General features: G+C 35.5%; 1 protein-coding gene and 1 long non-coding RNA gene across 5 annotated transcripts in view; one reads left to right on the forward strand and one right to left on the reverse strand.

Moving 5' to 3' along the window:
• Positions 1–481: 481 nt before the first annotated feature.
• On the reverse strand, positions 482–13,102 carry LOC118764051. The gene is made up of 3 exons (XR_004999844.1): positions 12,957–13,102; positions 10,821–10,826; positions 482–496 (listed from the first exon to the last, which is right to left on the reverse strand). It is a non-coding gene; the product is annotated as an uncharacterized LOC118764051 (long non-coding RNA).
• LOC115213851 (zinc finger protein OZF) overlaps positions 11,072–17,500 on the forward strand; it is a 42,236-nt gene continuing 35,807 nt past the window's right edge. The window contains exons 1-3 of one of the 4 annotated variants that reach the window (XM_036504343.1): positions 11,072–11,224; positions 14,856–14,936; positions 15,536–16,140. In XM_036504343.1, coding sequence (XP_036360236.1) covers positions 15,967–16,140 — 174 coding nt within the window. In that variant the 5' untranslated portion in view covers positions 11,072–11,224; positions 14,856–14,936; positions 15,536–15,966. Of the gene's footprint in view, positions 11,225–14,213; positions 14,937–15,535; positions 17,481–17,500 lie in introns of those variants that run through there. The other 3 variants (XM_029782790.2, XM_036504342.1, XM_036504345.1) reach the window with 3 other exon arrangements.

The following is a 17,500-nucleotide window of genomic DNA, read 5'->3' on the forward strand; positions in this document are numbered from 1 at the left end:
TTTTTACATCTGCATTTTGATTTTTTTCCTGGAGATGCTGCAGATGTTAGCAATGAGCATGGAGAAAGATTCCATCAAGATAAAGGAAAATGGAGTCCTGCAATGCTTGCAGATTTCTGCTGGAATCTCCAACATGATAAACCAGATGTTAAACATAAAAGGATGCGAATATATAGTCAACAATAAACTGAAACAAAGACTCTTATAAATGAATGTTCTTTTTTCCATTTTTGTATATATGACAATGTGTCTGCATGCAGCAAATATGTTTAATAATGAAAAATTTTACATAAAACTCATGAAATTAGCTAAGTATTTGAAATTTAAACTATCTATCTAGGTCATCCCACAGGATACCCCAACACTATTTCCACACGTTTTCCCCATTCATCTCGATCTTCTATAATGGTCCTCAGCTCCTGTACCCCTTCCATACCAGTATCTTCCAGCAAGTTGTCAATATAGGTCGTCTTCCTCCTTCCTCTCCTGGTTCTTCCTTGTGTTGGTTGCCAGAGAACTAGCTTGTTAGAAATGCAGTGTCCAGCTAGCCTACTCCTTCTATGCTGTATCTTCAGTGTTACTTTTGGTAGTCCCTGGTATAAGTCACCATTTGTTGTATGACTCTTCCAGGATCCATTGAGTGCCATTCTAAGCATCCTCATATAACAAACGTCCAACTGCTACTACAATGCTATAGTGAACGTCATGTTTCAGCCCCATATAGAAGAACAGACTGCTGTTGCCAAAACTTTCAATTTCCTTGCTAACTTTGAACTCCATACTTTTCTTGATTTGTGGCATGTGCTCCAGGCAGGAGCTCTCCTTGCTTCGATATCTTTTTCAGTACTTTGTGTCCACACACCAAGGTATTTGAAATTTTCAACTACCTTCAGCAACTGACTGTCTCTCACTGACATAGGCATTTTCATGGTTGAATACTTGCAGCTGTTTTCTTTGCATTATAGTATAACCCTACCTTCCTTGATTCCTGCTCCAATCTGTTCAGCACCTCCTGTTAGTAATGCCAAGTCATCAGAATAGTCTAGGTCAGTTACTGTTAATGTCTGATGCTGTCTACTTCTTTGCCTATGTAGTTTGAATCCCAGTTCTTTCTTGCCCTTGAACATTCTACGCATTACATAGTCCAGAACGATGGTGAAGAGATAATCTGCTAGCATGTCACCTTGTAATACTCCGGCTTTGATTTCAAAGTATTCTGTCTCTCCATCAGGAGTGATCACTTTCACTCTGGTGTTCTCGTACAACTTACTTATTTCTCTCAAAATTCTTGGTGGAATATCGTATGCTTTAAGTATCTTCATCATCATTCCTCTATATACTGAATCAAAAATCTATATAGATAATGATAGCCTTCCTGTTATGGCCCTTAACTCCCTCTATCAGTCTTGTAAGTGCAACAATGTGAGATGTTGACCGTCCTGATCTGAATCCATTTTGATTTGGTCGCAATTGTTTGTCTATCTTATGTTGTATTCGGTTAAGTATCATCTTGTTGACTATTTTTGCAACAATGGAAGACAGAATGATCCCTCTGTAGTTCCCAGTATCACTTAAGTCTCTAGTTTTGGGCAGCGGTAGCAAGTCTATCTCAGACCATTGTTCTGGCTTCAAAATTTCATTTAGTAGTTTGTTTGCAAATTCAAGGGTAATGTCTAAATCACATCTTTTTAGTACTTCTGGTGGAATGCTGTCAGGACCAGTTTGTTTTCCTTCTTTCAGGTTACTTGTAGCTCTTTCTATTTCGTTTTTTTGTGAAGTCTTCATCTTCAATTTACAAACTGTCAAGTATCTTTGCTAATTCTTCATTTTCTGTTTCACTGTCAACTTCTGGATCCTTCCCAAGTAAGTTGTAGAAATGAGTGTACCACTTCTTGATTCTCTCATCCTTTGATTTCCCTTTGATGATTCCCTGCTTTGTGACCAGTGATGGAGTTAATCAGCCTCCAGCTTTCTCCGTGCTTACTCTTTACATCTGCCTTTCCAACCTGAGAGATCATTTCACCCAGTTCCTCTTCTTGAATCTCTTGGTACACCTGTTTTAGATCTCCTTTCTTTGTAAAGTTTGTTTAGTATCATTGTTGGCAGCTTTTTGATAGTTGCTGAATGCCTCTTGTACTTCACTGCATATTTTTTCTACCCTGGGATCATCAGCTAACTTTCTCCATTTCATCCTCTTCTTTATCGGTATCAGTTTTGCTGCCGCTTCTTCATTTGATTGCACAAACTTGCCATATTGCTCTGTAACAGTATTCCTGTTGTTGGATCGTTCAGCAAATCTGTTATGCACTGTAACTGTTTAAAGCTGTTGAAGTTCTGTATTTCACAATGTAGACTAATTGTAGCATTCTTTTTTTGCTTGTATGTAGACTAATATGTAATCTAGCTGTCACTAAGTGATGGTCACCTACTAAGCTGCTGAAGTTGTTATATGCTTCTACATTGTGCACAGATTCTTCCATTTCTTATTAACCAGTATGTAATCAATTTGGGACTGCTACCATTAACGTCAGCGATAAATGTCCATTGTTTTCCTTTCTTTTTCTTGAACAGAGTGCTAGCAATGCAAAGATTACATTCCACCACATGATCCAGGAGAAGCTGGTCATTCTTGTTAGTCTCCCTATGCATCCTTGACTAAATGAAGATTAAAATCACTGCATTCTTTGGTAACATGGTGTTTTGGTATTACATTGATGACATTTGTCAGTGTTTCGTCATGCTCCTCTGCACACTTGCCTCCCACTGTGGGTGCATAGTTAATAACTACTGTGGTAGATGGGTTTCTATTGAACATGGCTGTGACTATTCTGTCATTTACTGGTATTACTTTGGCCAAAGCTTTCTCTGCCAAACCGTTGATTACTAATCCTACCGCTCCTACTGCTTCACCATTAGTACTTCTCTATACACTTGTTGTTATTAGTGTGCAGCCCTCAAGTCATTCAATGAGAGTAGGGTCTTCTTCATGCACTATCTTGTGTTCAAGTACTCCAGAGTTGTTTAGTTTGCATTTGTTAAAGTCGTTAGCCATCTCCAGACGTTTCTCTTTTTTCCTAGGTGTTCTTACATTGAGTGTTCCAATTTGCAGGTACTTTTTACTATTCATAAGTTTTTAAACTAAGATTTATTTTTAAACATAAAATTTAAACTAATATACTAATATAAGCGAACCATACGTTCGTGGTCGTTGCCGGCGCCGCCCTGTCTAGCCTCCGTGTCGGTGGCACGTAAAAGCACTATCCGTTCGTGTCCGTTGCCAGCCTCGCCTGGCCCCCGTGCCGGTGACACGTAAAAGCACCATCCATTCGTGGCCATTTGCCAGCTCTGTCTGGCCCTCGTGCCGGTGACACGTAAAAGCACCATCCGTTCGTGGCCGTTTGCCAGCTCTGTCTGGCACCTGTGCGGGTGGCACGTAAAAAGCACCCACTACACTCACGGAGTGGTTGGCGTTAGGAAGGGCATCCAGCCATAGAAACACTGCCAGATCTGACTGGGCCTGATGAAGCCTTCCAGCTTCACAGACCCCAGTTGAACCGTCCAACCCATGCTATCATGGAAAACGGACGCTAAATGATGATGATGATGATGATACTAAAAATATAAACATCCTGATATATTAAAACTTTAAGACCAGTCCCTACAAGGTTTATTTAATTAGAATGTATAAGCTGAAGTATTTAATTGCCATTTGCTAAAAATTGGTGGGTGATAGAGAAAATCTAACTGCAGATTCATTTTTAGCACACCCAATTTCATAAGGCTGCAAAGATTTTAGTCTACATAATAAAAAAAAATTATTGTACAGTGCTATTAGTGTGTTAACAGTCATTAGTTTCATTGCTATAATGTACATGAGAACTTAACCAGTACTCTGTTATGATGATAGTAAACAAGCCTGTGTTTTATGTCAGTGGATAGAAGTAAGTAACAGCTGTATATGTGCTCTGATTCTCATAGGAATTGTCATCAGCAGTTGTATATACTAATTCTAAACCCGCTAATATGTTTTTTATCGTTATGACAATTTTTTTTACCAACAAAGATAATAATTACATATATAATACGTATGTATATGATACATATATAATATAAAACATATTTGATATTAAACTACAAATCCAAAACTGAAGAAAATACAAACATGAGCAAAGAAAGAAAAACAAGAGAAAGAGGAAGAAAAAAAAACATGAATTCAACTCTCTTTTGCACAAGGCCAACAATCTTAGGTTCAGGTAGTTAATTACATCAACCCCAGTGCTTGACTGATACTTATTTTATTAACCACAAAAGGATAAAAAGCAAAGTTAAACTCAGCAAAATTTGAATTCTGAATGTAAATTGCTGGAAGAAAGACCACTATGCACTTTGTCTGATGCACTATCAATTCTATCAGTTCACTGTCTTAAAAATGAATGAATTGTACATACACATAGACACACACGCATGCACACACACACACACACATCTATATACACGTGTATGTGTAGTGTAGATTTATTAGGTAGGTGGTACAAGCATTCCAAACTGAACTGACTTTGTTTTGTTGTTCTTTTAGTCATTTAGAAAAGAGCAAACAAAACAAGAATAATACTTTGATTAACTTGCTTAAATTCACATCCTATTGACAGTGTAAGAAAAAACAAAAACGAAAAATAAGGGAAGGATTCTATTTTATGTTTGAGTTACTCTAATTAGTACAAAGAAATGTTTGACACTTATATCATACACATGCGTGTGTGTACTGGTTTACATTTGTGCTCTACAAAAGTCACATCCTAGAAATGGTGTTGTCAACAAATTGTCTGTATTTTGCCTTTTAAAACCCATGGAATAAGAGATCCTTTACTTGAAGCACGGGTAGTGGTTAGTAACAGTAAGGGCATCCAGCTGGAAATCATTTCCTCAATAATAGATTCATCCAACCCATGCTACCATAGAAAAATATGTAAAAAAAAAAAAAACCCACATATACCTAATGTTTTTGTTAGAGTGAATTTCGGCTTCCTTAGATCAGCCTTCACCACTTCTCATGTTTCTTTCAGCCTACCTCATTGTTTTAGTACAGAGATTGCATGTTTATACTAACATAGTCTTTTCCTTTGCACATTACAGTTGATTCCTCTTATACCCATTTTGCATCTTTCATTTCATCTATGCTTAGTCATTTCATATGTATATATACTAACATTACACATACAGCAGATATGATTGGTTCATTTTTTTCCAGCTTCTACACATCCTCATTTAATGTCTATGTTTTGTTCAATATTACACAAACACCAAACAATCTGCCTTTTGTCCCAGGAGAAAATCTCTTTGGTGTCCAAACCAATAGCTCCACTATGGCCACAGCCTCTGAATGGAGCATATAAAAGTAACATATATAACGGGCCTCTTACACTTTCTGTCTACAAATCCACTCACAAGGCTTTGATTAGCCTGAGGCTATAGCAGAAGACAGTGGCCCAAAGTGCAATATGGTGGGACTAAACTTGAAACTACATGGTTTGGGAGCAAACTTCTTAGCCACACAGTCATTTCTCTTCTTTTTATTCATATTGATCATAGCTACTTTGCAGAAAGGATTGAGTTCTGTATTCTTTCTTACTGAGATTTTTTTATCTTTGCAATGATTACTTTCAGACTTTTTGATTTTAGGCATGATTCCATTTTTTGAATTTTTTTCTCTAAGTCTTTGATTAATCCAGCTATATGAACTATGTCTTTGGTATATAAAAATTCTCATTGTTGACCAGTCTTTAGTTCTTTTGCTATTGCTTAGAGAATTGTAATTTACAGGAGTGAAACAAGAACCAAGTTCTGTTGGTCAATTAAATTCTTTGCTAAACTTGTTGGTAACTTTCACCATTCTAGCATAGCTTGCAGTTCCCACAACTATTCTTCCACACTCAGTTTTTTTAGCAGCCACTAAACTATAAAGCATGGTACTTTGTTAAAGACCTTTTCAAAGTCAACAAATGCTAAATATAATGGTTTGGTCTTTGGAAAGATCTTCTGTAGTTGTCTAAAAAGAAGATATTAGTGATCCTTTATCTTAACAAAAACCTAAACAGCAATTAATCTACGTTAATTCTCTTGTTAATTCGCTGTGCTTTAATGCTTTCTATCATTTTCATAACTTGGTTCATCAAGTCAATGCCTCTAGTTGGTTCTTTCTAGACCTGTAATAGTTGAATATGTACTACTCTGCCAGTCATTGGAAATGACTACATTTTATTTATACTCATTGCACTGTATAAACAGTATTGTGTTGTTACATATGAAATCAATTCCCAAGACGGTAGAATTGTTAGCATGTTGGAAGAATATCTTCTGATATTTCTTCCAGCTCCTTACATTTTGAGTTGAAATATTGCTAGGGTTAACTTTGCCTTTCATCCATACTGGGCCCATAAAATAAAGTATTTGGTAAATAGTGTTGATGATACCACTTGAGTCACTTGCTTCAAAAGTGCTAGCTTTGTGTCTTAATTAGAAATATATTAATTCAATTCTAAAATATCAATTGACTTGCATGCTCTCTGTTATATACTACTACATTAATCTTTATATCTTTATCATATTGACCTCCATACTTTTTAATTCTTGTCCCTCCTTTTTGATGGGTTTTAATCACTGCCACTCTAAGGCACTCAGTAGATACCTGATATATGTATGTTCTGTCTTGCTGCCAATAAATAAATTTTTTAATGATAACTACACCAGCTTATAAAAATGCTTTCACCAGGAGTACAATTTCAGTGAAAAGGAGAGAGCTGAGGAGGGAACCATGGTTAACTCCTAGTTGTAAATTGACTTATGTACTGACTATTTCCAGTTTCGATTTTGCTGATAATACTGTGCATAATTTGAAAGACTTTAATAATTAATTCCACGCCATTATCTGCTACTACAAAATAGCTTGTACTCCATTAATCTCCATACCACTGCTTCCTCAGTTTATCCAATATATCTACTCTTCCTATGCAATACCTCTCATCACCTAAACACTGGACATTAACTACATGTTCTTCACAGTTATTGGTACTATGACTTTTTCCATTACATATTTCACAAAACACATCTCCATCTCATCCTTACATTTCCCATCCATATAGAAAGTATTTGCAATTGCTTATCAAATGCTCTATAGTAATCTAATCACAATTAGATAAACAATGTCATAAATATTGTTGATAATGTCATTCTTTTGTTGTTAGGGTACTTTTTTTATGAGTATCTTTAGTCATGTCACCAAGTAACCTAGAATAAAAAGACAGTATAAAAGATAAGGATTGATTAAATATCAACATAGTGAACTAACTTGATAAGAGACATTGCAAATGAATTACTACTGACAGTAATGTCGTTGTGTCTCTTACAAGGTTGAACTTGGTTTTGATTTTCTTCTATCACAATTTTAATTATTTTAGAATATTCCTTCTCTACTTCTCATTGTGTTCAACATTTTCTCATTAAGAGCCCTACCAGAGTAAGCTTATCCTGTGAATTCACCATATCATTGTATAAATTACTTGAACAGTTTCTATATAACTTGTAGTACAATAATGTAATACTTAAATAGTTAAAGTTAAGGATGAATGTAAATTTAAAATGTTAAATGTAGGGTGAGAATGTAAGTTAAGCCATTTATTACCATTTTTCTTTTGAAAGACTGTTTTAATTTCTTTTGAAAATAATGAAGGATTTTATAAAATAACTTTGTTATTATTAAGCTAGTAGTGTTTGACACATAAATTACCATGAGGTTTTCACTGGAGATTTTAATTTAGATCACTTTAAAACAGAAGGTTTGTATCACAGAACTAAGGTTGTCTCAAGCTGGTTGATATCTAAAGGTACATGCTATGATTATGTACTCAGTCAAGGCTGTAGGTATTAATAATGTAAATTGTTGACTAAAGACCTTGTAGCGGTAGCTGATATCCTCACTGAGAGACACAACAGGAATGATCTCGTTTGAGATTACAGCCATGTTTGGCTGGGTTGTTCCTGCTGTGTCCACTGATCTGATTGGTTGACATGTGGCGCGGTTTGTCTCTACTTATTTCGCGCCACTGTCCAAAGCCAACTAACCACAGCTTTAGGATAAGGTCACATGACACAGTCTTTGGATTTTTTTCTGGAGCCTCTAGAATGCTTTAAAAGGCCTCAGAATTTACCATTCAAGGTCTTTGGTCTTCAGCCATTGACCACACCACCACAGAGCAGCCAGTTCCAGTACTTTTTTAAGTGGGCTGGTTATGCGACACTGGTGTAGGCTACAGTTGTGATCTCACTTTACTTGATGCATCTTCTCAGTTCAGAGGTCTCAGTTTTTCGTCATTACCTCTGTGAGGCCAAACGTTCGAAGGTCATGCTTCACCACCTCATCCCATGTCTTCCTGGGTCTCCCTCTACCACAGGTTCCTTTCACTGTTTGGGAGTGATACTTCTTCACACAGCTCTCCTCATCCAGTGCAGCCGTATCTCTTACATGCCACATCTAATGCTTCTAATGTCCAACATTTTCTCTCAGGGTGCTTACACTCTGTCATTTGTGCACACTGACATTACACATCCAGCGGATTATGCTAGCTTCAATTCATTCAAGCCTATGCATGCCTTCAGCAGTCACGGCCCATATTTCATTGCTGTGAAGCATGGCAGTTTGCTCACATGCATCGTACAATCTACCTTTCACTCTGAGTGAGAAACTCTTTGTCAGCAGTAGGGGAAGAAGCTTTCTAAACTTTGCCCAAGCTATTCTTATTCTAGTGGTAACACTCTCTGAGCATTTTCCACCACTACTAACTTGGTCACCAAGGTAGCGGAAGTTATCAACTACTTCTAGTTTCTCCCCCTGGACTGTAATGGAATCTGTTTTCCGAGCATCTGTGGTGTTTATTGCCCATGCATCAGCCGCACACGAAAGCCAGCTTCCCAGTTAACCTTCCTTTGATGTTGCTGTACTTCTTATGCGTCCATAGCTTACACTGGGTACATCTTCTGGAGTTTCTACCTACACCTTTCCTACAAATTGAGCAGAGGTTTGTGATGTGTTCACCTTCCCAATTACTAGGACTTTGGTTTTTGCAACATTGGCTCTAAGGTCCTTCAATTCTAAATCTTGCTTCCACACCTGAAATTTCTTCTCTAGTTCTGGTAGTGAATCTGCTATGAGAGTCAGGTCATCAGCATAGAGGAGCTCCCAGGGGCAACCTGTCTTGAATTCCTCTGTTATTACCTGAGCTTAAGCACTCTGTCGCATACCCTGACAACCTCTGTGACCTTATCCACCCATTTCTCCACAGGGAGTATGCCTACACCCCCTACTACCAGTATAAAAATCTGCTAAATCATCCATAGATTTTTATGGTGAATATATATATATACTCTGATAGGTAAGGTAGCTTGGAATCAACTCAATGAGCTAACCTTATTGAAGATGGCTACGGAAATAGCCAAAATTGGCCAACTGGCTGGTCAGTCTGAGGAATTCTTGGCTCTGTTTTCGGGGCAATTGCAGTCCCTGTCAGAGTATATGTTGTATGTTTTCTAGCAGCATTGAACCATTTTAGTTCCTGTTTCTAGCAATGTAGTTGTTATTTACACGCTTTGTCAAGTTTAGTTGACAACTATATCATCATCATCATCATCATCGTTTAACGTTCGTTTTCCATGATAGCATGGGTTGGACAGTTCAACTGGGGTCTGGGAAGCCAGCAGGCTGCGCCAGGCCCAGTTTGATCTGGCAGTGTTTCTACAGCTGGATGCCCTTCCTAACGCCAACCACTCCGTGAGTGTAGTGGGTGCTTTTTACATGCCACCTGCACAGGTGCCAGGCGACGCTGGCAAACGGCCACGATCAGATGGTGCTTTTTACGTGCCACTGGTACGGAGGCCAGTCGGGGCGGCGCTGGTAACGGCCACGTTCGGATGGTTCTCTTATGTGCCACCGGCACTGGTATCACAGCTACAATTTCCATTGATGTTGATCGATTTCGATTTTGGGTCCAAGGATCTAAGTGTAGGAAGTTAGTAAGTAAGCTTCAAGCAATCCATGGTAGGTATAAGAAAACAACATTCAAAACAATAACAATTTATTGGTGAGGGTTGTATGCTTTTCTCATATCAATGTTTGAGAAGCTAAAAAGAATTTCTTTTATTGCTTAGTTAGCAACTTGAGTCGCTATGAATGCAAATAAAAATCCAAATTAAGTGGGTGGAGCAGATAAAATTCAGGTTACATATGTTTCCAAGCTAGTGGATCCTCTGATGTAATGATTACTCAACAAGAGGCACTCAGCTAGCTACTCATAAGGCCAAAGATACTTTAATCATATGAAGGTTACATTGTCATTAAGGAATCTTAAGTAAATGGCCTGATGACTAGCTAATCCCAAGTCAACTTGCTGAAGATATAATTATATTTTTGGCAAGTTAACTTGAGATTTCTTAACGGCAATGTAACCGTCATATGATTAAAATATTTTTGGCCTGGTGAGTAGCTCGCTGAGTGCCCCTCATTGATAATTATTAGACCTGCTATATCTATCTTTATCTCTCTCTCACTTTATATATATATATATATATATATATATATATATATTGTATATGTAAAGTAACAGTTTTAGAGAAATACCATTGGTTTCATATGTAGCATGAACTAGACATATTTTCAGTTTCTCTTAACGAAAACTGTACTATGCAAAGAATGTTTTTTTTAAAACATATACACACATTTATACATATGATTTTAGTCCTTTTACCAATAGTGTTAAGTATTGTCCCTTAACTATCCCCTAATATTATCAGATAGAGATGGTGGGGAGGAGAATAGAGATGGAGGAAACAGGACATGGAGCTTATCAATTTGATTAATTTAATTATTTAAAAATTTTCAATAATTTATTTATTATTTGTTATTTCGTATTTTTAGATTCGTTCATTATTGATCACATTAAACATTATTTTTACTTTCTGTTTTCTGTACTGCCAACTTGCTCGATTATGCTTAAGTCAGTTTACGAAAGCGCGGCTGATGCTAAATATATTAATTAATTTTGTATTAGTGTCATTTGGATTGTTCAGTGTGATCAAGAAGTTGAGAATAGAAGAAGCTTATATCTTTTAATTGCTCACAAATCTGTTTTTCTCTCGATATTCATATACAAATAGTGAAGAAAATCAGAAAGAAAAAGTAAGTTGGTTTGTTGTCACTGACTAATTATTTAATATGATTTTTAGTATTACTAATGCAAACGTCTCTTGTAGCAGTAACAACCCACAATATGTATTAATGGTGATGCGTTATTTTACGTTTATGTTTAATCTCTGTTTAAAAGTTAAACATCAGTGATATTTGATTTTAGCAGCTATTTACCACCACTAAGTATAGTAGCATTGAAGCTTTTGTTATTAATTATGTCATATTGCTACAGTGTTCTCCATTGTTAAATCTTTACTAGCTAAATCTTATTTTTATCAAATCATTTTGTAGTCCGTCATGAAATATTTTGGACGAAGTCTTTGTGCTTGTGTGTAAGCAGTAGTTTGTTTTATGTTTAGTGTACTTAATTCACTTTAACGTAGTTTGAATCTTACATGTTAACTGCAACGAAATATGAAATTATCAAACTGCATGTTGTTGTCTTGGACATTATATATGTGTGTGTAATTACATTATACAATGTAGAAACCCTCTTCAAGACGGAAATGTGAGGAAAATTTGGCTGTAATTTATAATATTTTAGATGATCGTCGTATTAGGTGGTTCTTCATTATTATAACTGTAAACTCTAGAGAAAATCCAAATAAAAACATGTCAGAATAACAGTACAATACAAAGATGAACGTCATTAAATTTTGTAATAATAAAATAAAATATGGATATATAATTTTTTTAAAGTATAAATGATTTAACTGTATAAAATAGTAATTTAACTATATAAGATATATTTAATAGTGAAATCATTACTAAATTTGATCAAACAAAACACTCCTTGTTCAATACAATTTTATATATATTTGAGGCTTTTTTTTTTTTCTTTTGTCAAAAATTTAATGGCATTTGTTCTGCATTTTCTTATTCTGGCTTCGGTATTTTCAGTTTATGGCTATTATGGAAAATATTTCCGCGTATTTATTTTTTTACTAGATGAATATTAATAGTGGTAAAATATTTGGAAAAGGTAATTTTTAGAAACCTCCTTGCTTGTTAATAATCTAAGTAGACGGGTTAATTTCACTATTTCATGAATGGAAATTGCTAAGTTAGAAGACAAGCAAAATGCCGTTATACATAGATACTTACGCACGCGCTCACTGTCGCACACAAGTGGGCTTCGCGATTCAATAATTCAATACTTTAAAAATAGCGATAATAATAGAAAAGTTATTTATTGTTGTAACCATTGAAACTATCGGTCAAACTAGTACGTTGCTGAATATGTATATTTTCATCTTATTATCTCATAAATCTTGTTCATATAAAATGTAAATAATCTCCCATGTTTTCATCCTAACTTTTTAGCGCAACTGTAAATTAAACAAGCTGGCTGCCAGCTATGCGTTAGGTATGCAGATTGATCAGCTCTATGTACTGAAGCCCCAAGTAATAATTGTATTTAAAATTACAAAGAGTATATTCAGTTGCTGTTTAGATCCCGGCCCATGATTAAAACTAGTTTTGCTGATGCCACTTTTTACGTAGACAAAATACGTTGTTAGGTCATCTGTTTATTGCTTACAGTGTTGGTTGAAATCTTTAGATTTCTCCTTTGGCACACTTTCCTCTCCAATCTCCAGTTGTCACTTACTTTTACCTACCTCTCCTACTTATCGCGTAACGCTAGTTTTTCATTATATCCATCCCCTCACCCATTTCTCATCGCTGATTCTCTTATGCACTCTTGCAACCTCGACCCACTCACTTCTCACCTTGTACCTAGGTCCCCCCAGACTCCACATCACTACTATTTTCATCTCATCCTAGCTCTGCCTCAATCACACCACCCTCTCTTCTTAAACATGAGTAGCCATGTAGCTTCTCTGCAGCAAGAAACCCGTTCTGCTCTGCCCTCCACACTTCTCTCAATCTTTAATCTCACCACCCACTTCATCTCCTAGCATAAAGCCACCCCTCTTGAGATTTGCAGTCCTGCAAATTGCATGGTGACCTTACTAGTGTTGGTAGTATGAAAAAGCATCTAGCCATAGAAGTCAAACCAAAGCAGATATTGGGGCATGATGCAGTCCTTGGACCTGTCAGATCCTGCCAAACCATCCAGTCCATGCCAGCATGGAACACAGATGTTAATGATGATGATATATATTACACATATGTCTCAATATATAAAGTTTATTGGGCTATATATATTAGGGGTTAGGATTAAAAATTGTTTGTATGAACAGGTAAATGTATTTAACATTTAACACATATCAGTTGTCGTTAGTTTTATAAACATCATAAAGAATGAAATATGTGGCAGTTTCATGGGCAAAAAGAAAATTAAAAATTGAATTTGTGACAATTGCTTTTTTGCAAAATTGTTTCCTCCCATGATGAGTCATAAAAAAAATTTCAGAAGTCAAACATGAATATCTTTATTGCTACTTACATTCTCCAAAACTGATAGGGATGAAATGGAATTTTGGAGAAATTTTTATTGCTGAACTGTAATTTCTAATGTTTAAGGCACAGAAATCCAAAACAATATTTGAGAGCAAATAAATAAAAATGTTAGTATGAAACGTTTTTATTCTGAATATTTGTAAGCAAATCAATTAGCTCTTTTGCAAGTTCATAATAATATGTGTATGTAGTTTTGTTTCTTATGTATGCACTCGCTGTCAACAAATGAAATGTCAAAGAGATGTGTTTGATGTGAGGGTCACAGTTAAGATGATATCTGGTCTATATTAAGCAGATAAATATTTAGTAATTTAAATGCTGAATAATTTTGAGGGCAGATAGTGAATGACATGGAAGAGTTTAGCAGAAATTACACATTAGTATTAAATTTCTGTATAATTATACATCATAGTTAACAGAATAATCTTGTTCATTTGTATTTCTCTCAATATTGAGATAACAACTAAGTATAGTAGCATTGAAATATTTGTTATTATGTCACATTGCTACAATGTTTTCCATTGTTAAATCTTTGTCAGCTAAATCTCATATTATCAAATCATTTTGTAGTCAGTCATGATATATTTTGGACGAAGTCTCTGTGTGTAAGCAATAGTTTGTTTTATGTTTAATGTACTTAATTCACTTTAGCAAAGTTTGAATCTTGTATGTTAACTGCAGCAAAATATAAAATAATCAAACTGCATGTTGTTGTCCTGGACATTTTATATATATATATATATGTGTGTGTGTGTGTAACTATATTATACAACGTATAAACCCTCTGAGGGAAATTTGGCTGTAATTTATAGTATTTAAAATAATGTAGTCATAATCATCAGCATCAATTTATATCCCCTTTCCATGCTGAGTTTCACATGGTTATACACTGATTGATGTAGAAAAGTAGAAATGCTCAGACAGTAAATAACACAGGAATATCAGCAGTATGTAAAATGTGTTTCAGTCTTCTTATGACTTAACTAATGAGGTCATAATAAGGCTGGAACATATCCAATTATTTAATCATGTGGCAACTGAATTTCAACTAATTTAAGATGATATTAAGGAAACCAAGAAAATTATGTTAGGAAACCAGTTCTTCTTACTATTGTAAATTGAACAGATACCAGTAACCAGTAAAACTCACAGTGTAGTACTCCTTTCCCATCTAAAACTCCTGTTTCTGCACATTCAGATAACCGAGAATGTATCCAAATTTGAGTCACCTGATTGATGCAAAATCTCTCACAGATATTCTCCAGTCTCTAGCCCACAGGTAGGCTGTTGTATTTCTCTGCTTTTTGTATGAGTTCTGCAGTGACCTTTCCTTCTGGAACTGGCTGGTCACATGTCATTTCCACTCAGCTCCCAACTTATATCTCTCACCTCCCATTGCCCATGTTTTGTACAAACTCCTCAGGCACTGCACTCATCATTATACTCAGATCTTCCCCCAGAAAGTTGTCCCTCCGATCCTGTCTTTTTCGCAGTCCATTGACTTGCAACACTAACTTTTTTTACTATATTTCTGTAGAAGTACACTGCCTTTGTTGGAATTTATTTAAAAAAACATTGAAGTATTTAGTTAAATAGCTTTGCATTATTAATTTAGTGTTTGAAACATCAATTAGCATGAAATTTTGATTGAAGGTTTTAATTTAAGCCACTTTAAAACAGGGAATTTGTGTCATACAGCCAGGTTGATATCAAAAGGGTTAGGTAAAATGTTTACAGTATCAGTTTCCCCAGTTTTGAAAAGTTTGTAAAGGCCTTGAGTCCTGCTCCTCCTTCCAGACTTGAAAAGAAAATTAATTTATCTAATAATCTGTTAGTAAACTTTTCATTGACTTTTCTGTCTTATATACTTTATTTCAGGGTTTATGCTGATTCGAAATATATCAAAAACATGTTTCTGTAAGATTTTGAAAACAGACTGACAACATCCAGTACACAGTTAACTGTTTTTTAAAACCCTGATTAAGTTGCTTTGAATTTTAAATTAAGGCTGCAACAGAGATATGGAACATGAAGATTCCCTTGGTTTGTATGTACTGTCTTCCAGATCTGTGTGTATCTCGAGGAGGGAAGTAATTTTAGTTGCTGATTTTAAATTTCAAGCTTGAACTACCCCAATGCAATATCTTGTTTCTTTACAATCAAGACATCTATAGACTTTGTCAAATGTTACATTTTATTCTGTATGAGAAAATAACATTGTAATTATTTATTGAAAAGTTCCAGAGAATTTCATTTTCTTCATTACACATTGAAATTTAAAATTTTTTTAGAATATTTGTAAGAACATCATGGAAGACAAACTGGAGGAGAGTCAGGCCTGTGATAAAACACAGCCTGAATCTAGTGATGTATCTAATCAGGAGTGTGTAGATACAGAGAAAAAAGCTTACCATTTTGACATTCATAAGAAGACATTCTCACAATATAACGTACTTCTTACAAGCATAAAGCTTAAATATTCTAAAATGTGTAACAAAACAACTGCTAAGAGCCGTTCATTCTCCAAGGGTATTCAGTCAGATCAGACTGATTTTGAATGCTTAATCTGTGGTAAAATATTCTCTCGGAAATCTTATTTGACTAGACACAAACGAATACACAGAAGCAAGAAATCATACCGCTGTGATATCTGTGACAGAGCTTTCAATGACAGCAGTACTTTGACGAATCATAGACGTATTCATACTGATGAGAAGCCATATCACTGTGATATTTGTGGGAGAAGGTTCACTCAATTTGGTCATTTGAGTAGACACAAATATACTCATTCAGGAGAGAAACCGCACCGTTGTGATATTTGTGGGAAGGCATTCTCACAGGTTGATAGTTTAACTCGTCACATACGTATTCACACAGGAGAGAAACCATATCAATGTGGTGTTTGTGGTAAAACATTTTCTCGAAGCTCTTATTTAAGTGTTCACAAATCTGTTCACACCAGAGAAAAGCCACACCGCTGTGACATCTGTGGGAAAACATTCTCTGGGAGAGGTAACATGACTAATCACAAACGTATTCACACTGGTGAAAAACCATACCATTGTAATATCTGCGGGAAGACCTTCTCTGGATGCAACAGTTTAACTAGTCACATACAAGTTCACACAGGAGATAAGCCATACCACTGTGATATTTGTGCAAAAACGTTCTCTACCAGTAGTAGATTAACTAGACATATACGCACTCATACTGGTGAAAAACCATTCCATTGCAACACCTGTGGTAAAACATTCTCTCAAAATGGTCATTTAACTCAACATGTACGAGTTCACACTGGTGAAAAACCATTTCACTGTGATATCTGTGGTAAAACATTCACTCAGAGAGGTCATTTAACACTTCACATACGTGGTCATACAGGTGAGAGACCATACAGTTGTGATATTTGTGGTAAAGCTTATGCTGATAATCAGAGTTTAACTCGTCATAAACCTGTGCACACAAATAAGAAAAAATCATGATATCTATCAAGAAATGCTGAGAATGGACAATAGTTTGATAATCACGAAGTCATGGTACACAAACCATTAAACATACTTTGCTGAAAAACAAAATGCCCAAATTACTACTTCATGACACTATACAGGAATTCCTGTAAGATAGGTAATATAAAATGTCATGAAACTTCATGGAAAGTAGATAAAAGTCATATTTATATATATAAAACTTATGTAAATTGAGAATATTTTGCAATATGTCAAAGGAAATTATAAATCACCCTATTGTGCTACTGTTCTTGACTTTCTAAAACAATGTTTTATCATTTGCAATCAGATGTATTACATGGTTGAAAAGTTTTCAATAATAATATTCACACACAGG

Source organism: Octopus sinensis, linkage group LG7 (genome assembly GCF_006345805.1).
Source record: "Octopus sinensis linkage group LG7, ASM634580v1, whole genome shotgun sequence".
NCBI classification, from domain to species: Eukaryota; Metazoa; Mollusca; class Cephalopoda; order Octopoda; family Octopodidae; genus Octopus; species Octopus sinensis.